Raw genomic sequence first — 26,929 nt, 5'->3', positions numbered from 1 at the left:
GTACAGATGGCCAGGGCGTGCTGTGCATGTTACTGTGCAAGCAATTCAGCAGGGCTGCTGCAAAACCAGCTTTCTCAGCTCTGGGTGCTCGGGCTTGTCTCCATAACAAGCTGCCATGTAACAAACGGATCTCAGCAGGGTGAACAACAGTTGCAGAAAGTGAGCTGTTTCCTTCACCCCCACCCTGCTCCCTTCACTCTTAAAAGTTACAAACTGTGGGTTTCCTTCCTGATAAACTCCAAGGCTTCCTCACTGATTGGTCTCAGTTTGGGAAAGGACGTGACATCAGCAACTTTGCAGACTTAGGGCTGGAGGGTTCTTGTGGCCTTTGGCGGGCCTCCAGCCAGTTAGGTAAAGCGTGTGTGTGTGTGTGTGTGTGTGTGTGTGTGTGTGTACACACGAGCGCGTGCCTCTCTCTGACCACAGGTAGCACTCAGATTACCCTGCCTGCTCTGTTCTTTGCTGCAGACCATTTGACCAGAACGTGTGCAGCTCAGCCAGCCACAGAACTGGAATTTTTCAGGAGCAGGGGGAGCATGGAGTTTGGACTTTGCTGAGCAACTGAAGTGGAGCGCAAGAGCTTGCTCGCTTAGGAGAGAGCATCATGGATGGCAAACAAGGGGGCATGGATGGGAGCAAGCCCGCGGGGCCAAGGGACTCTCCTGACATCAGGCTCCTTTCAAACCCATTGATGGGCGGTGAGTCATAGGGGCAGTGGAATCAGCCCTGGGGAGGTTGGCTAATGTGCTTAGGAGAGGAGGGTTGGGCAGTTTCAGTGGCTCTGTGTGAGGTGTCCATGGGGCTGTTACTGGGCAGATGTCCACAGCTCACTGGTATATATCCTTTACACAGCTGTTCAAAAATGTGTACACTTCTTTCTGCAGAATCCTACAGACAAGACAAATTTCAATCGTCACAAATTATTCTCCAGTGAAAATTTCAGCTCCCAGGAATCATTCTTTGTGGGTCAAATGCATTATTTATTAAATTGGAGGTTTGAAAGTTTACTTATAAGTAGGAAAATTTTTAATGCTAAAACCTTTTTTTTAATTTGTAAGTCTTAGGTGTTTGGCACTTAGGTGGGGCAGGGTTTATAAATGGTGTTCAAACATTGAGCACTGATTGAGTCACTTTCAAAAGAGAGAAAAGAGACTTTGTTTTACTCAAAACATTGGAGAATCATCTTACAGGTATTGTTCTCATCTGTCAAGTGGTGTCTGTGCTAATGTACGGAATCCCACAAAAATACACACTTTGGTGAGCATTCAGCAGGTGCCTGCTGGCTGAAAGGATTCTGAAAAATGGGTGTAGGCATTTGCACACAGGTTCTTATAAATAATAGTATATTGGTTAGTGATATACTGGTTAACTCTCCAGCCCCAAGTCTGCAAAGTTGCTGATGTCACGTCCTTTCCCAAACTGAGACCAATCAGTGAGGAAGCCTTGGAGTTTATCAGGAAGGAAACTCAAAGTTCGTAACTTTTGGAGAGCAAAGGGAGCAGGGTGAGGGTGAAGGCAACAGCTCACTTTCTGCAACTGTTGTTCACCCTGCTGAGATCCTTGGGGGCTTGTTACGGAGACAAGCCCCAGCACCCAGAGCTGGGAAAGCTGGTGTTGCAGCAGCCCTGCTGAATTGCTGTATTTATTATTTATTAATTTTTTTTTTCTTTTTGAGATGGAGTCTTGATCTGTCGCCCAGGCTTGGAGTGCAGTGGCGCGATCTCGACTCACTGCAACCTCTGCCTCCTGGGTTCGGGCCTATATAGGCAGGGCGCAGTGGCTTACGCCTGTAATCCCAGCACTTTGGGAGGCCGAAGCAGGCGGATCACCAGGTCAGGATACCATCCTGGCCAACATGGTGAAACTCTGTCGCTACCTAAAATACAAAAATTAGCTGGCTGTGGTGGCACGTGCCTGTAATCCCAGCTACTCGGGAGGCTAAGGCAAGAGAATCGCTTGAACCCGGGAGGCGGAGGTTGCAGTGCACCGAGATCTCGCCACAGCACTCCAGCCTGGCGACAGAGTGAGACTCCGTATCAAAAAAAAGAAAAAAATGTATATATACCTGGTATACTGTCCACAGCACCTGTTGATCAAAGGGGCAATAAACAGGGACTCTGAAGTCAGCCAGGGATTTTTGTTTTATTTTGTTTTTTTTTGAGACGGAGTCTCACTGGCGCCCGGGCTGGAGTGCAATGGCGAGATCTCGGCTCACTGCAAGCTCCGCCTCCCGGGTTCAAGCGGTTCTCCTGCCTCAGCCTGCCGAGTAGCTGGGATTATGGGCGCCTGCCACCATGCCCGGCTAATTTTTGTATTTTTAGTAGAGACGGGGTTTTCCCACGTTGGCCAGGCTGGTCTCGAACTCCTGACCTCAGGTGATCTGCCCACCTGGGCCTCCCAAAGTGCTGGGATTACAGGCGTGAGCTACCGCGCCTGGCCGTCAGTCAGGGTTTATTAATCTACTATACAGGTACCAAAAGGATAAAAATGGAAGAAATAAAACACAAAACACCTTCCCTTTGACTGAGCAGACTAGCCTGCTCATTCATTCATTCATTTATCCAATTTCACTTATAAAATGAGCAGAGTACTCAATGGTGAGTGGGATTTAGATCCACAAAGGCAGAACTGGATTAATCAGCAGATGTATTGAGCATGAGTTTGGAGAACTAGGAAAGCAAGAGTGGCACCAAAAATCACTTTTTTTTTTTTTTTTTTTTTGAGATGGAGTCTCGCTCTGTCGCCCAGGCTGGAGTGCAGTGGCACAATCTCGGCTCACTGCAAGCTCCGCCTCCCGGGTTCACGCCATTCTCCTGCCTCAGCCTGTCCGAGTAGCTGGGACTACAGGCGCCCGCCACCACGCCCGGCTAATTTTTTGTATTTTTAGTAGAGACGGGGTTTCACCGTGTTAGCCAGGATGGTCTCGATCTCCTGACCTCGTGATCCGCTCGCCTTGGCCTCCCAAAGTGCTGGGATTACAGGCGTGAGCCAACTGTTCAGGGTTTCTAAAGTTCCTAATCCAACCCTGGTGGGGTCAGGGTGGGTGAGTGGGAGTGGGCAGGTGTTAAAGGCATGGTGCTTGTAAAGTGAACACGCTGTTACAGCTAGAGTGGAAAATGCGAAGGTCTTAGGGAGTCTAGTGAGAACAAGTTTGAAGAGATGGAGTGGCAGATAAAGCTTGAAAAGCTAAGTGGAGGAGGTCAGGCTTCATGAGGCAGGGAATTGAGAGCCATTGGTGGTTCTAGAGCAGAGACCTGGTAATAAGGCTGTAGGTGAATTAACATGGTAGCCACAGCTGGGATAGCTTGTGTTGGAATTGTGGGAGATTGTTGCCTTCATCCACTGGTTCTCAAATTCTCATGTGCCTCTACATCACCTGGAGAGCTTATTAAAATACAGATAATGCAGCTTCTGGCTGGGCGCAGTGGCTCACGCCTGTAATCCCAGCACTTTGGGAGGCTGAGGTGGGTGGATCACTTGAGGTCAGGAGTTCGAGACCAGCCTATCCAACATGGTGAAACCCCATCTCTACTAAAAATACAAAAATTTGGCTGGGTGCGGTGCCTCACACCTGTAATCCCAGCGCTTTGGGAGGCCGAGGCAGGCGGATCACCTGAGGTTGAGAGTTTGAGACCAGCCTGACCGACATGGAGAAACCCAATCTTTACTAAAAATACAAAATTAGCCGGGCATGGTGGTGCATGGGAGGCTACCTGGGAGGTACCCGGAAGGCTGAGGCAGGAAAGTCACTTGAACCCGGGAGGCAGAGGTTGTGGTGAGCTGAGATCACACCATTGCACTCCAACCTGGGCAACAAGAGCGAAACTCTGTCTCAAAAAAAAAAAAAAAAAATTAGCTGGGTGTGTTGACACATGGCTGTAGTCCCAGCTACTTAGGAGGCCGAGGCAGGAGAATTGCTAGAACCTGGGAGGGCGGATGTTGCAGTGAGCTGAGATCATGCCACTGTACTCCAGCCTGAGCAACAGAGCGAGACTCTGTCTCAAAAAAAAAAAAAAAAAAAAAAGCAGATGATGCAGCGTTTGATGAAGTGGTAGGCCCGGGGTGGGGGCCTAGGAATCTGCATTCATAACAAACTCCCAGGTGACACGGATGGTACTGGTCAGGGACCATACTTTGAGAACCACTGCACTAATCCAACCACGAAACTTACATTTGGATCGAACTTTGGAAATGACAGAGAAAGGGCGATGACTTCAAAGGAAAGATAAATCAGGGTATGCTGCTTGATTAAATGTTGGAACTAACAGAAGGCAGGCAAAATTATAAGGTTCTCAAGCCCAAAGTAATGTCAGATAAGCTGGATAAGAGGGAAGCTGGAAAGGAAGTTGCCTTGGATGCAGGATGAGGAGGGCAGGATACAGAGTTCTGTTTTGGACATGAGAGTGCCAACAATGATGCCCAGTGCACAGTATGATGACATGGGACTGAGACTTAGGAATGATCACAGGTTAGAAGCCAGAGACCTCAGAATGTTCTACAGAGGGGCTGTGGTTGAAACCTAGGGAAGGGAGACATTGTCTAATGGCCAAGAGCTGAGAGTCAACCAAGGATGGAACCCTGGGACAGGCCTCCAGTTGATGAAGTAAGACCAGTAAGTTGGACAGAAGCAGAAAGAGATTCTGGATGTTGTAATTACACAGGTACTAAGGGAAGAGACGTTTTCAAAGAAGTAGAAGTCACAAGGGTAGGTGCCTGGATACTTCTGGTCTCTTACCTCCTGTTGTGAATCTGACTGGCAAATTGCTACTCACCTTCTACACCCAGCTGAGCCATTGCCCCCATGAAGCCCTCCTAGACTTTCCGCCTCTCCCTACTCAAGTGGAGTCATTCTCCGTCTGCTTTGCATCAGTTCTGCCCCTTGGGTAAAACCTCAATTGTAGTTGGTTGCTTTTGTTCATGCTTCTGAGGTCTTAACCTTGGTGAAGTGTGAAGTGTGGAATGCGGAACACTCAGAATGCTGTTTTCAAATAGCTGTGCCAAGAAATTCAGCTCAGGTGAAGCATGTCCCTTCGCACAAGGCCAAGTTAGAGGGGAAAATAGGGCCCAGGTGTGGATCATCTTGCTGCTCCCACCTCCACCTGCAGGCATTTTTCTGCCCACTTCCCTGGTGGGAGGGAGGGAGGAAAGGCTATGAAGATGGGCAACCAACGCTTTATAGAGATTTGTTTAATGTTAGACTCTCCTGTCCAAGGAGCAGGGAAAGAATGTTTTAATTTTTTCCTGAAAGTAGCTTCTTATGAGTTGAATTGTGTCCCCTGAAAATATATGTGGTTAAATTCTTAACCCCCTGTGCCTCAGTATGTGACCTTATCAGTTAAGATTAGTTAAGATGAGGTCATAAGTAGGATAGGATGAACCTTAATACAACATGACCAGAGTCCCTATAAGAAAAGGAGAGGAGACACATGGAGAATGCTATGTGACAACAAGGCAGAGATAGGAGTGAAGCATCTAGAAGCCAAGGAACACCAAGGACTGATGGCCACTGCCAGAAGCTAGAAGAGGCAAGGAAGGATTTTTCCCTAGAGCCTTTGGATAGAGTATGGCCCTGCCCACACCTCGATTTCAGACTTCTATCCAACTGCTAGGCTCTAGGACTCGGCGACAACAAATTTCTGTTGTTTTAAGCCACGCAGTTTGTGGTGCTTTGTTACGGTATCCCTAGGAGACTAATTTACACCTACTCATAGAAACTTAGGAAAATACATTGAAGGATAAACTAACCACCCATAATTCCACCAAGCAGGTAACCACTGTTCCCAGTGTTTAGTGTCTATCTTTTGGGGTTTTGCCTGAAGACTGACACCTGTAGAGATATTTCTATCCTTGCAAAATTGAGCCCACCCTGTAGAGAGTATTCACGTTTAAACAGAAGACAAGCTAGAACAGGTATTGAAAAAAACCAATTTTATTGTCTTACGGTGAATTTTTAGATAATGGGGCACCTCAGGAGGGATGAGTTTTCTGGGGGAAAACCTGCGTGTTGAGACAGAATGGGTGATAATGTGAGGGCCCTTTGGAGAAGGCAGCTTTATATTGAGAGAGAGAGAGAAGAGAGAGGGAGACAGGAAAGAGGAGAGAGAAGAGAGAGGAGAGGAGAGGCTGGATGATGGAACTGGAGAAAGAACTGCAGTGGACAGGCCTGACTTGCCCAAGAGTTGCCTCAGTGGGCCTTTCTGTTTGTTTCTGACTGTAAGCCTCTCGTTTCTTTTTCTCCTCTTTCTGTTTGTCCTGGGATCAAACCAAGGTCCACAATAATTGTGAACACAGCACCCAGATCCTTTCTAGGTTCTGGCAGGTTGGTTGATGCCACTGAATCCACCCTTATTGTGTCCTGAAGACTGAAGGCAAATACTCCTGTCCCCTCAGAGCAACCCAACTTATTTTTTCTCTCCTTGACTTTGCAAAATGTTTCTCAGGATGCGTAGATTTATGCTACTGCCCAGCATTCACTGGGGTTCTCAGAACATCAGTAATAGCTATTTTCAGAATGTACCAATTAGTGCATCTTAAATCTCTTTTGAAATAATGGAAATGAAAAAAATATTCCAGAAATTACAATAAAAACGAAATGGCAGTCTCCCTAATGTGCTCCAGGTTTGATGAGGGTACAATTTAAAAGAAAAATAAGTTTAATGGCACTACTTGGAGGACTTGTGGAGTGGTTTCATTACAAGAGCTCCCTGCCCCATTTTACCCATGAGCCACAGTACTGGATCCATGGCATTGCCAGTGACCTCATTTGACATGTATTTTTTTGGCAGTAAAACCAATAGACCGTGGCTGAACCAGTGTTGGGAAAGAGCCCTTAATATATGCCAAGGACTTGGATAATGTGTTACATACAGTTAATGACCCTTGAGTATCAAAGACTTGGGTGGGGTCAGTGGAAAAGGATGTTGTGACCTTGAATCTCCCCTTCATGAATTTTAGATAGTCTCCTACTATGAGCATTGTCCATGTTCTGGCAGGAAAATAGGTCCCCTTTCCTGCTTATTTCCTGCCCTTTCCAGCTGCCAGTTAGCAGGAAGCAAGGGCAACTGCTTTTGGGTGTAACTGGGCATGTGTTGAGCCTACAGCTCATTGCCTGCTTGGGGTGTGGGCTCTGGAAAACCATGAAGAAAGAAGCATTTCCCAGGCCCACCAGACAGACCCTCATTTGGATCCCTAAAGAGACATGTCTCACTCAGCTATCTTTTCAGTGTTTTCCAGAGTGAAAGAGAGTGTGTGGACTAATCCATGATGCAAATTGTGGCGTTTGCTAATACACACACACACACGTACACACAACCTATGCTCTCTGAATGTTAGAAAAATGTTAAACTAGGCCAGGCGCAGTGGCTCATGCCTATAATCCCAGCACTTTGTGAGGCTGAGGTGCATGGATCACTTGAGGTCAGGAGTTGGAGACCAGCCTGGCCAACATGGTGAAACCCTGTCTCTACTAAAATTACAAAAATTAGCTGAGTGCGATGGTGTGCACCTGTAGTCCCGGTTACTTGAGAGGCTGAGGCAGGAGAACCACTTGAACCCGGGAGGTGGAGGTTGCAGTGAGCCAAGATTGCCCCACTGTACTCCAGGCTGGGTGACAGAGTGAGACTCTGTCTCAAAATATAAAACATTACACACAAAGAAAAATGTTAAATTATTCATTGTCACTACTGTAAATTTTCACATAATCACTCATTTGTTCTGAGACCTGCTGAGGTCAAAGTCCTTGTATAAATTTGAGATGGATTTTGGTTTTACCGGGACTCACGTTTTTCTTCTGGGCAGGAGCGTAGGCATACTGTGACAAGCTTAACAAACCCTGAACTGAAATGACTTTAAGTTAGAAGGGGAAGCCTCATATACTGCTGATGGGAATATAAAGTAGGGCAGCCACTTTGGAAAGTAGTCTCAAAATAAACATTGTGTTACCATATCATACAGCAATTCTTTTAGGTGCATATTCAGGAGAATTGAAAACATATATCTGCTCAAAAACTTGTACATGAATGTTTATAGCAGCATTATTAATAATAGCCAAGAAGTAGAAATGACACAGATTTCTATCAACTGATGAATGAATAAATAAAATGTGGCTTATCCATACAATGGAATTATTTGGCCAAAAAAAAAAAAGGAATGAAGTACTGATGCATGCTACAACGTGGATGAAACTTTGAAACACTATGCTAAATAAAAGAAGCCAGTTGCAAAGCACCACATACTGTATGGTTTCATTTATATGAAATGTCTAGAATAGGCAAATCCATAGAGACAGAAAGTAGATCCATGGTTGCCAGGGGCTGGGGGAAGTAGAACTGTGGAGTGACTGCTAATGGGCACAGAGTTTCTTTTTGGGGTGATGAAAATGTTCTAAAATTGATTGTGGTGTTGGTTGCATAGCTCTGAATATACTGAAAACTGCTGAATTGTACACATTAAATGGGTGTATTGTATGGTTTGTGAATTATATCTCAATACAGCTGCTTGCTAGCTAGCTAGCTAGAGATATTCACATTGTCAGCCCCTCACTACGTGTACCAGGACAACACTGTACTTCTCAAAGACACAAGCTGTCTCTGCTCTGTAAACACTACATTCTGCAGAGGTGCAAACTCAGATAGCCTGTGTTACTCTCTTGGGGAAATACGTACTTCTTTATTTGCCCCAAATAGAAAGAGTAATGGTCCCATGATGAATGAGCAGAAAGTAAGACCATCTGTGGCTACACTTGATAAGTGCGTCATTTTTATGAAATCTGAACAGTTACAAATTAGAACCCAATTTACCTGCCTGGACTGTTTAGGCTGTCGACAATAATAATCTTAGGGAGCTTTAAGAGAGGCTGGGGAATGTGGCAGCTGTATTTCTTAGCAGCTGAGCACTTGGAAAAAAAAGTGGATTAATCATCATACATATGGTGATCCATCAGGATACATTTGCAAATCTATTGAAAACTGATTTTCAAAACCTTTATCAATTTGTGGCTCTTTGTTCTCATTCAAGATTTTGTGTGAATGGTATTTGGCATTATCAGCACCAACAGGGTGGAATTAGTTGTCCTTTTAATTCTAATTTGGAGATCAATCTTTCCATATCCGCAGTCCGAATTTTAGCTTCCAAGCCCTAGAATCAGCAGTATTATTCCAGAAATAATTAGGAACCTCAGAGAATGCTGTGAGGACATTGAGTGTCTATTAAGCGTGAGGTTTTGATGGTACGAAAAGGCATTTCACTTAAGATGTACCTTGTCTCAAGCACCTTTAGTGACCTCAGAAGGAAAGCATTGGATGGGCGGTATGTAGATGGGCTCATTTGTCTTCCTTTTATGTACTAAATGCTTAATGAATCCATCTGGAAGAATGGTAATTTGCTTACTAATACAGATTTTCCAGGGTACTGATGGCTTCAGGTGGCAGACGGGCCTCATGCGTTAAGTACAAAGTGTTAAGGCAATGTGTTGAGTACAAAGGATACTTCATAGCCTTTCAGTTTGCAAGGTACAGATAGTAAGTACCCTCCTTCTCCAGGTCTTCTCAGTTTTTAGGAGCTATTAGCTTCCATGCAAGGCATAACTGGCATCAGACCTTTCTACCTTGTCTGTACGTAGTGTGTTTGGCGAAGCAGGTGGAGCTGGAGCTGAAGCAGGTTCAGGCACGCCTCCCTCACATTTCTACTGGAAATCAGATGAAGCTTGAGATGAGAAAAAATCAGATCTATGCCTCATTCAGTTATATTCATATTCAATTAAGAGAGAGGAAAGCATTTAATGGGTTGGGATTGGGTTTTCAGGCCTCTTTCCTAAGAATTTGTTTTCCTTCTATGTGGTTGTAGAATAAATTTGCTATTTTATTTTATTTTTTTGAGACAGAGTCTCACTGTCGCCCAGGCTGGAGTGCAGTGGCATGATCTCAGCTCACTGCAACCTCTGCCTCCCGGGTTCAACCGATTCTCCTGCCTCAGCCTCCCGAGTAGCTGGGATTATAGGCGTGAGTCACCACACTCAGCTAATTTTTACATTTTTAATAGAGATGGTGTTGCACCATGTCGGCAAGGCTGGTCTCGAACTCCTGACCTCAGGTGATCTGCCCACCTCGGCCTCTCAGAGTGCTGGGATTGCAGGTGTGAGCCACCGTGCCCGGTGTAAATTTGCTATTTTAAATAGCAATAATGATGAGGTGTAATCAAGACTCTCTGTTTAGTGTTAGGGCAGGATAATAATAGTAGCTAGTATGTGTTGAGCCGTGGTAAGTACAGGTTGAGCATCCCTTCTCTGAAATCCTTGGGACCAGAAGTGTTTCCAATTTTTTCAGATGTTGGAATATTTGCATATACATAATGACTTATCTTGTGGATGGTACTCAAGTCTAAACAAGAAATTCATTTATGTTTTATATACACCTTACACTCATAACCTGAAGGTAATTTTATATAATATTTTAAATAAGTTTGTGCATGAAACAAAGTTTTCACTGCAACCCATACATGTCAGGTGTGGAATTTTCCACTTGTGGCATCATGTTAGCACTCAAGAAGCTTTGGATTTTGGAGCATTTTGGATTTGGGAGTTTTGGGTTAAGGATGCTCAACCTGTATATTATGTATTAGGGATGCTCAACTTGTAACTTTACAGAGAAGGAAACTGGGGCACAGGGCCTTTCCGAGGACCCACAGGTCAGAAAAGGTGAAGCGGGTCTGAATTAAGAGCTTTCTTTAACCACCTTGGCATGCTGCCTTTGGGGGTAAATAATGTCCCTGTTGCAAGGAGAGACTCAACACTGATTTGTGCTTAATATTAGGACAGGAGATAATCTATAAATAGATATGGTTCTGTTTAGATTTGATTCCAAACCTAATGGTGTATGTAATTACATGATTACTACTATTAATACAGAACACTGTTTGCTGAGATGCCAAAGTCTGTATTTCATGCAGGAAACTAGACTGGCAGCTACAGCTTAACACACTAATGCTGGTAATTAGTGAAGCTCTCTCTTAACTAAATGGGCCATTTGCCTTTGAAGCCAGTGTGTAAATAGAAATAGAGAAATCTGTCATCCCAATCCACCTCTTTTGTCCTTAGTTTGAGGACTGGCTGTATGTAGTTCTTTCCCAAGCTATCCAGACATTTCAAACAAACTGTGCACAAAAAATATTAATAAAGAAGAGAAATGCTGAATTCCTGATGGGAATTTTGGTGGAGTGAATCCAATGTCTTCGTCCAGGGCCTGTTAGGCTCTTATTGATGAGCAAGGATACGCCTCTGGGTCTAAGTGCATTAGCAGGATATAACCCATTCCTTCCTTTCCATACAGGTGCTGTGTCTGATTGGTCTCCTATGCATGAAGCTGCAATCTACGGACATCAGCTGTCTCTGAGGAACCTCATCAGCCAGGTAGCTTTTTGAAAATACAATACAGAAGAAACCTATCAAAATATTAAAACAAATGTGTGACATAATAACATAGGGACTTTTAAATTAATTCATTAAATAGAAGACCTAGTGGTGATTCTAGTAACTACCATAATGTCTAAATAGGATGAGTATATATTTTGAGATATTTTAGATGTCTACAACAATTGTAATACAATAGAAAATATCTGTAATTTCTATTGGAGATAACCCTACATAATACTATTACTACTGTGGTTTGTTGTCTACATTCTGAACTGCTGAAGGATATGCTAAATTTCAGATAGAACTGAGTGAGAATAAATGTGCTTTAAAAAATCCAATTTCATAGACCTATCCAGAGTAAGAAGTCCTCCTATAAGAAAATAATTTCTAAAGAAAAATGTCATACTATCCTAAGCCACTATCTTAAGCCAGTTTTGGTAGCAGCGATCTATTACAAATAGATTATAACACTAATTCTAGCTAAAAGAAGTTAGGCTACTTCTCAGATACAATTAGAAATTTACCCTATTTTGATAGCACGAAAAATGATCACTTCAGCTTTTATATATCACTTGTTAAATTGGACAGATACTCATTTACATTCAGTATTTATGTGTTTATGAAATATCAGCCAGAATCATATCTCCAAGTTCTATCACATTATTTGTGTAAGATGTCTTTTTAGAGCCCCGGTTTCTGCTTTCATAAAATGAGTATTCTAATACCTACCTAGGTCAGTCCACCCCATGACTCAATAACAAACCACCCCAAAACTCAGTGATATGATACAGTAACCATTATTTCTTGCTGATGTGTGTTTGTGTCAGTTCATCTAGGCTGGGCTTGGCTGGGCTTGGCTCCCAGCTGTGGGTTGGGTGTAGCCCTGCTGCACATCTCTTTCATCCTTCTTGGACCACTGGCTACCTGGGGAATTATTTTCTCTTGGCAAAACGCTGGAGCACAGCAGGGCAAGCCCAACCGTGCAAGAATACTTCCAATCTGTTCATGTCACATCTGCTAACATCGCACTGGTCAAGTCACATGACCACATCCAAAGTCAAGGCTCAAGAGAAGTACATTTTGTCAACTAAGAGTAGTTGACGACTGAAAATAGATATATTAAAGTTGAGCCATTCCATATTTTTTTTTAAAACTAAGAACTGACTGTGGACTGGACACTGTGAAGTAATGGGTTAATTACCTTATGATTTTATATGACTCAGACTTGTTAATAATTTGGACAAATCACAGTTAATTTAAGGTAGAACTGTAGCTGATGATGAACTATAAATGAGTTTCTAACTTTACAGAAGGAAATTCTCTGTAATGTGAATAGGTGGTGAAAACTTTTTATTTTGTGTTACGAATAGCTGTGTTGTTGTATTTCATTTACCTGGATTTATGTATAAACACCTAAATGCTGGTATTATTATTATTATTATTATTATTATTATTATTTTGAGATGGAGTTTCGCTCTTGTTGCCCAGTCTGGAGTGCAGTGGCGCGATCTCGGCTCACAGCAACCTCCGCCTCCTGGGTTGAAGCAATTCTTCCTCAGCCTCCCAAGTAGTTGGGACTACAGGCATGTGCCACCACGCCCAGCTAATTTTATATTTTTAGTAGAGATGAGGTTTCACCATGTTGGTCAGGCTGGTCTCAAACTGCTGACCTCAGGTAATCCATCAGCCTTAGCCTCCCAAAGTGCTGGGATTACAGGCATGAGCCACCGTGCCTGGTCTAAATGCCGGTTTGGTGTTTAGACCAAAAGTACTGGAAGACCAAAACTGCACAACAATGGCAGTTGTGCCTGGAGGAGTATGCACATTTTCCTATTGGTTGTTTTTATGGTTGCCTTTTGCCCAAGTTCTGTACCTCGGCCTGCCTTCCCCCAACTTGTATCTGATACACTTGTATGACATACACTTGTATGTCACTTGCTTCATGTGACAATCATACCCCTCTTGTGGCATTGACAAAGCTACTTTCTATAAGTGTGATGACTGTGAGAAAATAAGGTATTTTCTCCTGCCAATTGGACATTTAAGTCTTAGGTATGAATAGTAAAGTAAGAAGTGACATATTCTTTTCTTTGATCACAAGAGTTGGCAATTTTTTTTTTTTTTTAAGACGGAGTCTCGCTGTCACCCAGGCTGGAGTGCAGTGGCGCGATCTCGGCTCACTGCAGGCTCCGCCCCCAGGGTTCACGCCATTCTCCTGCCTCAGCCTCCCTAGTAGCTGGGACTACAGGCACCAGCCACCTCGCCCGGCTAATTTTTTGTATTTTTAGTAGAGACGGGGTTTCACCGTGTTAGCCAGGATGGTCTCAATCTTCTGACCTCGTGATCCTCCCACCTCGGCCTCCCAAAGTGCTGGGATTACAGGCATGAGCCACCGCGCCCGGCCAAGAGTTGGCAAATTTTTTTCAGTAAAGTACCAGATAGTAAATATTTTAGGCCGGGAGGCGGAGGCAGGAGAATGGCGTGAACCCAGGAGGTGGAGCTTGCAGTGACCCGAGATCGCGCCACTGCACTCCAGCCTGGGCGACAGAGCAAGACTCCATATCAAAAAAAAAAAAAAAAAAAAGAATTTTAGGCTTTGCGAACCATGCAGTCTCTGTTGGAAGTACCTAACTCTGCTGTTTAGCAGAAAAGCAGTTGTAGACAATATGTAAATGAATGGGCATGGCTGTGTTCTGATAAAACTTTGCTTATGGATGCTGAAATTTGAATTTCATAAAATTTTCATGTGTCACAAAATATTCCTTTGACTTCTTTTAAACCATTAAAAATGTAAAAACCATTCCTAGCTACAGAAGCAGGTTGTAGGCTAGATTTGACTCTGTAGGCTACTGTTTGCTGACCCCCTTGTCAACACTATGATAGAGCTAGGAAATCTTAAGAAAAACAATTAAATGTCAGGAAAAGGAGGGTTTTTTTGAGAAAAAAAAATTGGGTGAAACTGTTATTTTTATTACAAATATTATTAAATCCTGTGTGTTACTAAATTCTTACGTTTAAAGAGCAATTATATTAGTTAATAGGTACATTTCAATGTCCTAAAATAATAAAGTACATTTAGGCTTCCTAAAAGGTACATGCAGTCTATTTCTTTTCCCTTGCAGTTTCAAAATTTCCTTTTAATTGTCTCACAAGGTAGAGCCACTTGTGAATATGTTAAAATTTAATAATTGCTTGTTAAAACTTAGCAATTTGGGCCACGCTGACTTTAAAAAAATTGAGAAATTTCATAAACAAGCATAAAAGAACTTAAACACGTGTGCAGTTGAATAAAAAGTGATGATGATGAGAATATTGCCATGTGACTGCCTCCCCAGGTCAGGAAATGGAAAAATAGCACTTTGCTGGCTCCTCCAAAGACTCACCCATCCCTCCCCTTATTGTGCTTTCTAGAACACAATCCTGTGCCTCTTCCATAGGAGTAACCATTATCCCGATTTCCTTGTTTTCTTTATGGTTTTACTCTATATATTATGCCTTCTGAAACAATATGGGGTAGTTTTGCCTAATTTTGAACTTTAAATTGATGTAATCATTCAGTGTGTATGCTTTTGGATTTTGCTTCTTTTGATCAACATTATTTTTGCAAGCATCACCCTTGTAGTGCTTGCCATTATAATTTGTTGGGTGTAATCTTTCTGCTGAAAGATTATATCAGTTTATTAATTCAGTCCATTGTTGATGGACATTTGGTTTGTTTGCAGTTTTTGACTATTATGACCAATGCTGTTGTGAATATTCTTGTATATTTATCTAGATGTATATATACCTAAGAGTCAAATTGCTGAGTCATAGGCATATGCATTGCCAGCTCTAATAGATACAGTCAAACTGTTCTCCTGAGTGGTTATACCATATCACACTCCCACCAGTAGTGTGGCAGTTTTTTTTTGTTTTTTAAAGTCAATATAAACACCTTAGTGTAACATCTGATTTGAGCCAGGTCAACTTTGTCATAGTACTGGAATGGTGGCTGAAAAACAGCCCCAGGGCACTGTTGCTTTGCACCCCTTACTCTGACTATTTCCCCTCCTTCAGGGGTCGCCTGTGAACATCATCACGGCAGATCATGTTTCCCCACTCCATGAAGCCTGTCTTGGAGGTCATCCCTCTTGTGTAAAGATTTTATTAAAGCATGGAGCTCAGGTAAAGGCAGCTGAAACAACATCTTAGAAACCAAGAATGAAAAATGACTATGTATATCCCTTCTGAATAACTTCCAGCACTTTTGATTAGACCGATTTGAAATATGAAGACAGTTGTTTTTCAAGAAAATTATGTTCATCAGGCTTGTTTGCTTTAGTGATAGATGGATGAAATACTAAATTTTTAGTCACGCTTACAGTCTGTATCATTTTCTTTATCATACACTACTAATAAATGTTGTTAGACTTCTGTCTTCATTGTTATGGCCGGAAGGTAATGAAATATTGTGGAAAGCACACATTTGCCTGGGATGGCTAGGATGTCTGAGGAGACAGAAAATCTATGTGGTCATTCATCCTTTAGCTGGCAACCTGGACTTGTTTCACATGGTAGCAGGGATTGCAAGAGCAGCAAAAATGGACCTGTTTTGTGTTAGGCAACTGAATGGTGGGTTGGGGGAAATTCTGGGCTTGCTATCTTCTGGCAACAGCAAATGCAAAGTCCCAGAAATGATAGTCAGCAATTTTTATATCTTGAAGTCATTCCTTATGGCAGGACAGTAGAGTAGGTGAGAGACTTCAGAACATAAGCAACCTTGTCCATGCCAAAAAAAGAATGGGCTTTGTCCTGAGATCAGTAAAGAGCCAGAGGTGAGTGCGTTGCCAGATTTATATTTGGGTTAAGAAAACATTCAAAACTTGGAACCAGGGAACGTGTCAAGGTGAAGCAAGAGACACCTAGGGTACAAACTTGAAAGAGGTGCTCGCTCTCAGGGTCCTGCACTATTTGTGTGACTCCAAAAATGACTATGTCCTTAAATTTTTTACCCTGGGCAACGTTTGTGCCTCACTCTAGTCCTGGCCCTGCTTGGAAGTAGAGTTTGAGAATGAATTCATTGTCTTCACAATATCATTGCTTAAAAGATTCACCAAATAATCGTTTAATGATATACAAGAATGTGTCTGCACTTGGCTTCTCTATTCACTATTTAATTATAGCCCAAACACTGTGAAGTTAGACATTAACTTCGAAATTTCTGTCTCATTTCCAACATTAGAAAAGATAGCCTCAAAGATTATAGTTTTATGGCCCTATAGGACATTAACCAGTTTTTATGTTTTTATTTTTTTTAATTTTTGAGATGGAGTCTCACTCTGTCGCCCAGGCTGGAGTACAGTGGCACGAACTCGGCTCCCTGCAACCTCCGCCTCCCGGGTTCAAGTGATACTCCTGCCTCAGCCTCCTGAGTAGCTGGGATTATAGGCACGCACCATCACACTTGGCTCATTTTTGTATTTTTAGTAGAGATGGGGTTTCGTCATGTTATGTTGCCCAGGTTGGTCTCGAACTTCTGACCTCAGGTGACTCGCCCACCTTGGTCTCCCAAAGTGCTGGGATTGCAGGTGTGAGCCACCGTGCCTGGCGGAGTTTTGTATCTATTAGCAAATATATTTCAGCAGTCCATTGACTATATAAGTTTTTCTTTCTTCTTTGTTTTTTTGAGATGGAGTCTCACTCTGTCGCCCAGGCTGGAGTGCAGTGGCATGATCTCGGCTCACTGCAACCTCTGCCTCCCGGGTTCAAGTAATTCTCCTGCCTCAGCCTCCCGAGTAGCTGGGACTACAGGCGCATGCTGCCATGCTGGGCTAATTTTTTGTATTTTAATAGGGACCGGGTTTCACCATGTTTCCCAGGCTGGTCTCGAATTCCTGAGCTCAGGCAATCCGCCTGCCTCGGCCTCCCAAAGTGCTGGGATTATAGACGTGAGCCACTGCACCTGGCCAAATGTTTTTTTGAGCCAGCCTTACCATTACTGGTTCCCTCATTAATGAATGAGTTGAATAAAATATTTGGTATGTGTTAATTCTATATTTGTATGAAAGTCAAGTTTTTTAAAGTTTTCTAAATTGTACTTAAAGAATATACTAAATTATACAATTAATAATTTCAACAATTTCCTCACAGCAGCAAGAGTAATCTTCTTGCACCCGTTAAGAAATTGAATTGGTGTGGGATGGGTCTAGGAAAGAAGTTTAAAATAGGGATTAGTTTGTAAGTGATTGAAATTATCCTAACTAGTTTCAAAGTTCATGTTCCTGGGGAGGTCATGGAGGAGATAGAACATTGAGTAACATTTTCGATGCTTTATAGCCACTCCCTAATTCCATTTTTCGCAAAAACCTGTGGAATTTGGTACTTATTTCTCCATTTTATAGCTGAGGAATTTAAGGCTCAGAGATGTTAAATAACATCTTCAGAGTGGTGGACCCTACATTTGAACCCAAAACATCCCCCTTCCTGTCTTCATCCTGGAGCTTCTTTTTCCAGGTGAATGGTATGACAGCAGACTGGCACACTCCACTGTTTAATGCTTGTGTCAGCGGCAGCCGGGATTGTGTGAATTTGCTTCTGCAGCACGGAGCCAGCGTTCAACCTGAGAGTGATCTGGCATCCCCCATCCATGAAGCTGCTAGGAGAGGTAAATCCGTTGAGAATTTTTTTTTTCTACCCACTCCTTCAAGGGACATCTTACTGCTGAAAGAAAGAAAGAAAGAAAAGGAGGTATATTTTAGAGCAGTAGTTCTCAAAATGGAGTCCCAGGACTGGAAGCATCAGCATGACCTGGCCTGCAAATGCAGATTCTTGGGCCTCACTCCAGCCACATTGAATCAGTAACTCTGGGGATGGGGCTTAGCCATCTTTATTTTGTTTAATAAGCCCTCCAGCTGCTTTCTGGCGCACAGTAAGTTTGTGTGCCTCCCTTTTAGAGCATTTTGAATGTTTTTCGCTGCTGTATTACTGGAACAGGGCTTGGCACATAGTAGACTATCCATCAATATTTGTGGAATCCGTTGTTATACCCGTGACCTTACAGAAATCAAGTTATTTCATAAAACAAATTATATTCTTCTATTTCAGGACCTTAAAGAACATTGTCTCAGTGACACTTAAGTTTGCCAAATGAAATAAGCTTTCAATTTTTGAAACTATATGATGTTGTATACAGTTTGGGATAATTCTTTTCATTAAAGCCATAATTTTTCTGATAGGCTTAGCTCATAAAACCACAAGTTTTTATTTTCTCCAATATTTATCATCATCATAATGACCATACCTTGCCAGAGGGCTTTCTGTTTCTCCAGTGGCTTTCACAGAATGGCTTCCCATTTGACTGGACCAACCCACTTATAATGATCTCCCAAAGCATTAATATTTATTTATTGAGAACATCTTAACTCGTCATATTCGCTGCATACATAGAACTAAAATATAGCAAGAGAAACGTAGAGGAGAAATGTCGAAAATATGACATTCTGGACCAAGGAAGTGTGATTCAGCTTTCGCCTAGTTTTTCAGATTGGTCCCTGCTCATGTTGGATTTGGCAGTTTCTTCTAAGCCTTGCCTATACCCGCTGTGGCCTGTTTCTCCCGGGCCTGCCTTTGGAGAGGTTGTAAGTTTCCTTCCCTGTCCCGTGGCCCACACTGTGCCCTTTATTCTTCAGATCCACCTTCAGGTCCTGTTCCTCCACATCTCTCCCCAACTCTCACTTTAATTTCTGTACTTAGAAAAACTACAAAGCCACAAACAATTGAAAAAGGTGGATGGTTGCTGGTTGGTTACCGTGGCTAGTAAACTCAAATGGAGTTTCACCCGTAGTTGCAGATTGCATCCTATGGTCAAACCATTAATTGATAGCAGTGGTTAAAATCACTCCTGATTTGGCTGGGCCTGGTGGCTCACGCCTGTTATCCCAGCACTTTGGGAGGCTGAGGCGGGCGGATCACGAGGTCAGGAGATTGAGACCATACTGGCTAACACGGTGAAACGCCGTCTCTACTAAAAATACAAAAAAAAATAGCAGGGCGCGGTGGCGGGCGCCTGTAGTACCAGCTACTCAGGAGGCTGAGGCAGGAGAATGGCGTGAGCCCGGGAGGTGGAGCTTGCAGTGAGCCGAGATTGCGCCACTGCACTCCAGCCTGGGGGACAGAGCGAGACTCTGTCTCTAAAATAAAATGAAATGAAATAAAATAAAATCACTCCTGATTCTAATTAAAGGAAATAGCTTTTGGTCCCCTGGATAAGCTGCTGCCAAATTTAATGCAAAATGGGGATAGCATTGTCTTTCTAGCTAAGGGAACTTGTATTGTAACTGTTTTTCTTCCTGCTTTGGGCTGCAGGCCACGTGGAGTGTGTCAACTCTCTTATAGCTTATGGGGGCAACATTGACCATAAGATCAGCCACCTGGGCACTCCACTCTATTTGGCTTGTGAAAACCAACAGAGAGCCTGTGTCAAGAAGCTTCTGGAGTCAGGTAAAGCAAAAAGCAAACCAAAACCAGAAAAGAAAACGAAAAGTAAGTTAAATGTATTTTAAACATCTTACTGCTGTAGGAGAGAAATTAGTGTGGGCAATGGAGTTGGACAAGGTCAGGGTTCATATTGACTGTGTTCCCTTGGGGAATTATTTCACACTGTTTAAACTTTAGTTCTCTCACTTGTAACGAGGATGATGATGATGATGATGATGATGATGATGATGCCTCTTCTCAGGGTGGTCCTCAATGATTATTAGTTTCTGCTACCTTTCCTCTGTCTCCCTCCATTTGGCCAGTCACATTATTAAGCCCTGCATAACTTGCAAAGCTGTTGGATTAGTGTTGAATCTTCCTATTTGGGACCTTAAGCAGTTCTCTCTGATTTAGATGTTGAACTTGCCCCATTGCAAATATTATATTTTCCTTGAAAAGGCCTATGTACCCTTACTTCTTTTCACCTCCCTGCTGTTGTCCAGCCCCCTTCTCAACACCTGGAACACCATTTCATCACCTCTTCAATTATCTGTGTCCTATTTATTCTTTAAGGCTTCAGTAATCTGTTTCCCAGTGAATGTTGTTATAGTCCTTATTGCCTCCTACTCATCTGGCAGGCATTGCTATGAATTAAGAGATGCAGTCTCTGTCTCTCCCCCACCGCCCACCCCACCTCTGCCACTCTGGGCAGATTTTAAGCCTCTAGCCTGGAAAGGGCCATGTTTGATATCCCTCACAAAGTCAAGAACAATACAAGACCAGATCAGTTAACATTTGTTGAGTGGACATAGATTTTCATTTTACCAGAGAGATGGCAGCTCACGCAAAGCCACATGTTCCCACATGTCACAGTGAGAGCCAGGATCTGGGCTGGGGTGGGGATTTGTTAAGAGTGTAGGAGTGGAATTGGGTGGGGACAGTCCTAGAAATCCACCTTACTCCTGAAGGGGAGAACTTTGCCACCTTCCCTGTGATCTTGGGATTGCCCAGTCCAATCCAGGGGATACCCCCATGAGTTGGTTGCTTTTCAAAGTCCAAATCACCAGTCCCAAGTGCCTGGTTTTACACCCTGTGGCAGCTGCACACCAGGTGAGTTTGGCTGCTTGGTGTAGGCTGGATTTCAGCATCTAGCCTCTCCGTCAGGCTGTACTGGCTAATACTTAGTTTCCATTAATAATAATGTGGAGCTTTTATGTCACTAGGATTTTTCTTATATGCATCATGCCTATGTACAGTGCTGAAAGGCAAATTTTTAACTTTCTATGCTATATTCCTCATGCTGTACATTCAATAACATTATCAGGTGGGATTTTCCCCACATTATTAAATGGAATCAAATCAGCTCCCATTTTTTCAGGATTGCTGTGCTCAATATGGATCCCCTCTTGTTAGGAAATTTTGGGGGCTTTGAAAAGGGGGATGGTTGGATTCTGCTCCTTGCTGACTCTTTTTTGTTCTTGTGACTGTTTAGGAGCGGACGTGAACCAAGGGAAAGGTCAGGATTCCCCACTTCATGCAGTGGCCAGGACAGCCAGTGAAGAGCTGGCCTGCCTGCTCATGGATTTTGGAGCAGACACCCAGGCCAAGAATGCTGAAGGCAAACGTCCTGTGGAGCTGGTGCCTCCAGAGAGCCCTTTGGCCCAGCTCTTCTTGGAGAGAGAAGGTGCTTCTTTGCCAAAACCTAAGCCCTAATCTGTTGACATCCCTTGAGGCTCTAGTAGAAGGCAGGTATTTGGCAATTTCTGGCTCCCATTCTTATAAAAAGATCATTCTCTGACATCACCAAATCTGGGGAAGTTGAGATAATTCAATATTCAATGAGATACAGTACTGGTCACAGTACAGTAAATAACCGTCCTGCTATTTAGCATATTGGATACAGGTTTTTGGGATGATCTAATATTCATTATGGGGTAGGCCAGCTTTTTAAAAATTAAGATACTGTTTTAAAATTATAGTATTACATTTATTTAAAACATGCTTGAGAATGAGGCAGCAGAGGCCTCTTTGGGGTTGTATGAGGCCCCAGGACATCTTGCTGAACCACAGATGGGCCAGACTACTGGACACTTGGTTTCTGGGCTTAAAATGCAGCTCTTTAAGAGTTTAAGGTTCACACCAATCCAAAGATATTTACTATTATAAATTAACCAATGATAAGTCCACACTTCTCTATAAGTAAGAACTGAGACTCCCAACTCGAGCAATGAAATATTGTGGTTGAGCAGTGTGTATGGAAGTAGGGCTTTGAGGCCTGGGCTGGGCTGGGGAACAAAGACACCTCAAGCTGGGGAGCCACCCTCTTGCAATCATCATGGGCTCAGAGGCAGTTGAGCAACCAGCTCAGTACTTATTTTCTTTCTTTCTTTTTTTTTTTTTTTTTTTTGAGATGGAGTCTTGCTCGGTCGCCCAGGCTGGAGTGCAGTGGCGCAATCTGGGCTCACTGCAAGCTCCGCCTCCCGGGTTCACGCCATTCTCCTGCCTCAGCCTCTCCGAGTAGCTGGGACTACAGGAGCCCGCCACCACGCCCGGCTAATTTTTTTGTATTTTTAGTAGAGACGGGGTTTCACCGTGGTCTCTATCTCTTGACCTAGTGAACCGCCCGCCTCGACCTCCCAAAGTGCTGGGATTACAAGCATGAGCCACTGCGCCCCGCCCAGTACTTCTTTTCTTATCGGAGTGTGGACTCTGAAGTCTTAGGGTTTCTGGGACTTTGAAGCAGGCCTTCCTACCAGAAGGATTCTGATGTTATACAATCTAGTTATTTTCTCCCCACATGATGAGCAGTAAGGTTGGCTTTGGGCAGAACTGTAAAGTGGGCTAAGGAATCCTTCTTCCTTCTACTCTCACTGCCCCAGGGTACTTGCAGTCAAGTCCCCACCTGGGGGCATGCCAAACAAGGCCTATGCTCCTGATCAGTGCAGGTCAGGCAGAAAAGACTGACTCCAGGCACAAGAAACAGTCCAGTAGAGGCCCCTTTCAGTTAAGCAGTGGGATAATCACGGAGCAGTTCTATCTGTATCTTAATAATTACTTGTTTTGAAAAAGTTCTATGTCTACAAGGCCCATAAAAATATCTTAATTTTTAAAAAATCAGAATAAAAAATGAATAGAACAACACGGAGTGTAATCATCTTTATACCAACACAGTTGTGAGATAGAATTTTTAATTGTTTTAATTGAGAAAGGGATCCACAAAGGCAAAAGTGCCTCAGGTCCCCCTTAGTCATAATATAGGGCATACGTTAATGTAGGATGTGTATGTCCCCTCCTCCATCAAACAACCTCATAGCATCCTCAAATTGCCTCCCCTGGCTTTTCCCTTCTGCTTTGTTTCCCAAAGACATTCCTAGAGACACTAATTACTTTAATTTTGAATTTATGTTTTGCAAGGTGACAGTGTGGCCAACGATCCCACTAGTTTATGAGGTGTCATTTGCTGCTGGAGGGAATCACCACTTGTTTTGCCTCCATGAGTCACTTTTGGGGTTTTGGTGTAGTCACCTCTCAGAGGGCTCGGAGCCCACAGGAAATGGGGTCAGGCAAGTGCAGAAAACTAGACCTGTGGATTGCTCACAGCAGTTTCTGTCTCTGGGTGCCCCTAAATTCATCTGCTTCAGTCCACCTGTTTCTCTGTTTCCTGGGGAAGGGAATTTATTACTCTATCACTGTCCTCTTTCAATGGTATGGCAACAGGAGAATGTTGGTAAAACCCAACCATGTTCTGAACTGGGCTTTGCGTGGGTGTTAGGAAAGGTAAGATTTTCCCTTTTTCTGAGAAAAGGGAGATTTCAAGAATATTACCACCTCACCCTTGATAAGCATCTAAAGCAGTGTTTGCTCAATTAAAACCTAGACATACTGTCAGCCCAGCACGACCGCAGCCCCCATCCCCCTCACCCAGTGCACTTTGGCTTTAAAACATCAAAGGTTGTTGCTGGCCGGGTGCGGTGGCTCACGCCTGTAATCTCTGCACTTTGGGAGGCCAAGGTGGGCGGATCACGAGGTCAGGAGATCGAGACCATCCTGGCTAACACGGTGAAACCTCGTTTCTACTAAAAATACAAAAAAATTAGCCGGGCGTGGTGGCAGGCGCCTGTAGTCCCAGGTACTCGGGAGGCTGAGGCAGGAGAATGGTGTGAACCTGGGAGGTGGAGCTTGCAGTGAGCCGAGATCACACCACTGCACTCCAGCCTGGGAGACAGAGCCAGACTCCGTCTCAAAAAACAAAAAACAAAACATCAATGGTTGTTTCTGTGGAAAAAAGAAATCAAGGCCCAAAGGAATATGCCAATTCATAAATATACAATTAGCTGGTTTTATTATCGAGCAAAGCAAACCCCTTGAATGTTTGCAGGTGCCAGCAAGTGACTGCAAATCTGTAGTGGGTTTTCAGCTCTGTGTCTATGGACTTGAAGCTACAGTTGTTTTGCATTGTCTTACTTGTAGTAAACAGCAGCATTCAGTTGGCATCAGTAGTTATTAATGCACTGAGTTTCCTGTGACATCCCGCTTTTCTTAATTCTCTATCAGGCCTGCTCTGAGATCTTGTTATTTGTAATGCTTTATCAGTACCTCCTACGGTTGCCTCTGACAGTGTTTCTAGCACAGATGATCAGTCACATCTTTCAACATTCTTTAGTGAGGTTAGATTAGGTTCAGTTTCCCCACAGTGTGCTTTTTGCTGCTCATTAATATGTGCCTTGAGAACACTGGGAAGCCGTTCATTATTATATGCTCTGAGTATACTGGGCATAATCTCGTAGGTGCCTTACTCCAACAGGGCCCCTCTGTTAGGGCCTGGTTTAAAATACTGCAAGTATTTTTTTGATTGTATATGTGTCGAGTTCCATCTCTCCTTGTTCTCCATCACCTTGAGAGAGAAGTTAACTCGGTTGATCCTGTAGTCGGTGGTGATGCTATAGGAAAACAGAGACCACAGTATCCTTTTGGCTGTATTCTCAACCCTGACCGCACACTCAGATGACCTCGGGCACATGCCTTTAGAATATCCAGATGCTTGGGCTTCACCCAACAATAACTGAAGCAATATCTCTGGTTGGGGGGACTCAGCGTCCATGTAGTTGAATGTGCCCCCACCCCAGGCGAGTCTGAAGTGCTACCTGGATTGAGGGTTACGGCTTTATGGAGTTCTTGAGGGTATATCTTTTTGCTTTTTCAAAAATAACCAAAAGAAGATTCCCATTACAATTTGATGCAGGAACGGGGGTTGGGGGGCATGGAAAATCATTCCCCATCCTTTTGCCCTATAACAGAGTTTCTCAACCTTGACACTATTGACATTTTGGATCAGTTGAGGGCTGTCCTGTGTACTTTGGGATGTTTAGAAGCATGCTTGGCCTCTCACATTAGAGGCCAGTAGCACCCTTCCTCAAGTTTTGGCAACCAAAAATGTCTCCAGACACTGCCAAATGTCCCCTGAGGAGCAAAATGACCTCCTCCTCCTTTCCTTCCCTGAGCCTCCTCCCAGTTGTGAACCACTGTCCTAAAACGTAAACTGTTGGGTGTTCCCTAAGCAAGGTTTGTGCTAGCTAGTTCACTTTTCACCTGTGAATTGAAGCATTGGAATAGCTCTGAATACAGGACATAAAAACAAACACGACTTAACATACTTTTAGGATTCACTGTGAAGTCATTATATTTGAATACCTTAAATTGCTCAAGTTATGAAATAAAAATGTTTGCATCTGGAAATATGCCCTTATTTTTAAAGGTAAAAGATAAGAACACCATTAAACATAAATTTTATTTTTATTACTGGAATTTTTGTATAGCTGTATAATTCCCAAGTTAGCTTATTTAAGCTCCATTAGTGAGGCTAAGCTTTAAATTTCTTTCACTCTGTTCTAAATTAAAACCTAACAAGCTTATTTCAATTAGCTACCGGAAAAAAGAGAACATAGCCTAAAAATGCCTTCTACAAAAAAAACCCAGAAAATGGTCTTAAATAGTTCAATATTATTTCCTTATAGCAATGTTCTATCTTGTATGCTTTTTTTTTTTTTTTTTTTTTTTTGAGACGGAGTCTCGCTCTGTCGCCCAGGCTGGAGTGCAGTGGCGCAATCTCGGCTCACTGCAAGCTCCGCCTCCTGGGTTCACGCTATTCTCCTGCCTCAGCCTCTCCGAGTAGCTGGGACTACAGGCGCCCGCCACCACGCCCAGCTAATTTTTTTTTGTATTTTTAGTAGAGACGGGGTTTCACCGTGGTCTCGATCTCCTGACTTCGTGATCCGCCCGCCTCGGCCTTCCAAAGTGCTGGGATTACAAGCGTGAGCCTCCGCGCCCGGCCATGTATGCTTTTTTTTTTTTTTTAAAAAAAAGGAGAAGTCTTAGATCAATAACACCATTGTATGACTTGTCTTATGATCTTTCTCCAGGGCCCCCTTCTTTGATGCAGTTGTGCCGCCTTAGAATTCGGAAGTGCTTTGGAATCCAGCAGCATCATAAGATAACCAAACTCGTCCTCCCAGAGGATCTGAAACAGTTTCTCCTACATCTTTAAATGCATCAAGGGAATGGATTCACAAACGACGTGAAAACATTATTGAGTGTTGTAGCCACTAGAATTTTAAAATCAAGTTGGATTTATAGAGTTTGACTAGTTTTTTCGATTAGATTTGTATTTGTTATAAATTTGTTTATAGAGTTTGACTAATTTTTTCTATTCGATTTGTATTTGTTAAACTCTGAAGCCAGGGTTGAAACACACTGCATACATTTGTTTTATTAGTTAGAAGGCATGAAGTCTTTTTTCCCTGCTTGGAGAGTGTCATAAGTTATTGTTTTGCATAACTACTGCATGCCAAGAAGCACTTTCTGCATCATCTAATTTAGCCCTCACGGCAACTGGGTCAAGATGTCCAGTTTTCCAGAGCAAGGATAGAGGAGTCAAATTCAAATACAGGTTTTCTGACATTAAGTTTTGTGATGACTTGATCGAGGCAGGATTTTCCAGCATCACTATCCTTGTTCCATCTCTGCTATATGGGAATGAAAATAAAGAAATATATTTCTTGGTTTGTCTAA

At 43.2% G+C, this 26,929-nt stretch overlaps 1 protein-coding gene across 3 annotated transcripts; it reads left to right on the top strand.

Annotated features, from left to right (window-relative positions):
• On the top strand, positions 1-26,929 carry ASB9 (ankyrin repeat and SOCS box containing 9). Of its 3 annotated transcripts, none has more exons than XM_012500885.2 (8): positions 1-351; positions 469-698; positions 11,325-11,404; positions 15,464-15,571; positions 17,900-18,050; positions 19,751-19,885; positions 21,354-21,606; positions 26,281-26,929. In XM_012500885.2, exons 2-7 carry the CDS (start codon positions 605-607, stop codon positions 21,572-21,574), a joined length of 789 nt encoding a protein of 262 aa, XP_012356339.1. In that variant the 5' UTR covers positions 1-351; positions 469-604; the 3' UTR covers positions 21,575-21,606; positions 26,281-26,929. The 3 variants fall into 3 exon arrangements, with proteins under 3 accessions (XP_012356339.1, XP_030662550.1, XP_030662552.1); XM_030806690.1 differs by having other exon boundaries at positions 307-351; positions 21,354-21,545; XM_030806692.1 differs by lacking the exons at positions 1-351; positions 26,281-26,929 and having other exon boundaries at positions 605-698; positions 17,987-18,050; positions 21,354-21,574.

The sequence above is a fragment of the Nomascus leucogenys genome, chromosome X, assembly GCF_006542625.1.
Source record: "Nomascus leucogenys isolate Asia chromosome X, Asia_NLE_v1, whole genome shotgun sequence".
Lineage (NCBI taxonomy): Eukaryota > Metazoa > Chordata > Mammalia > Primates > Hylobatidae > Nomascus > Nomascus leucogenys.
Note: the sequence above shows the minus strand (reverse complement) of the source record. Positions and strands in the feature narration are given on the sequence as shown.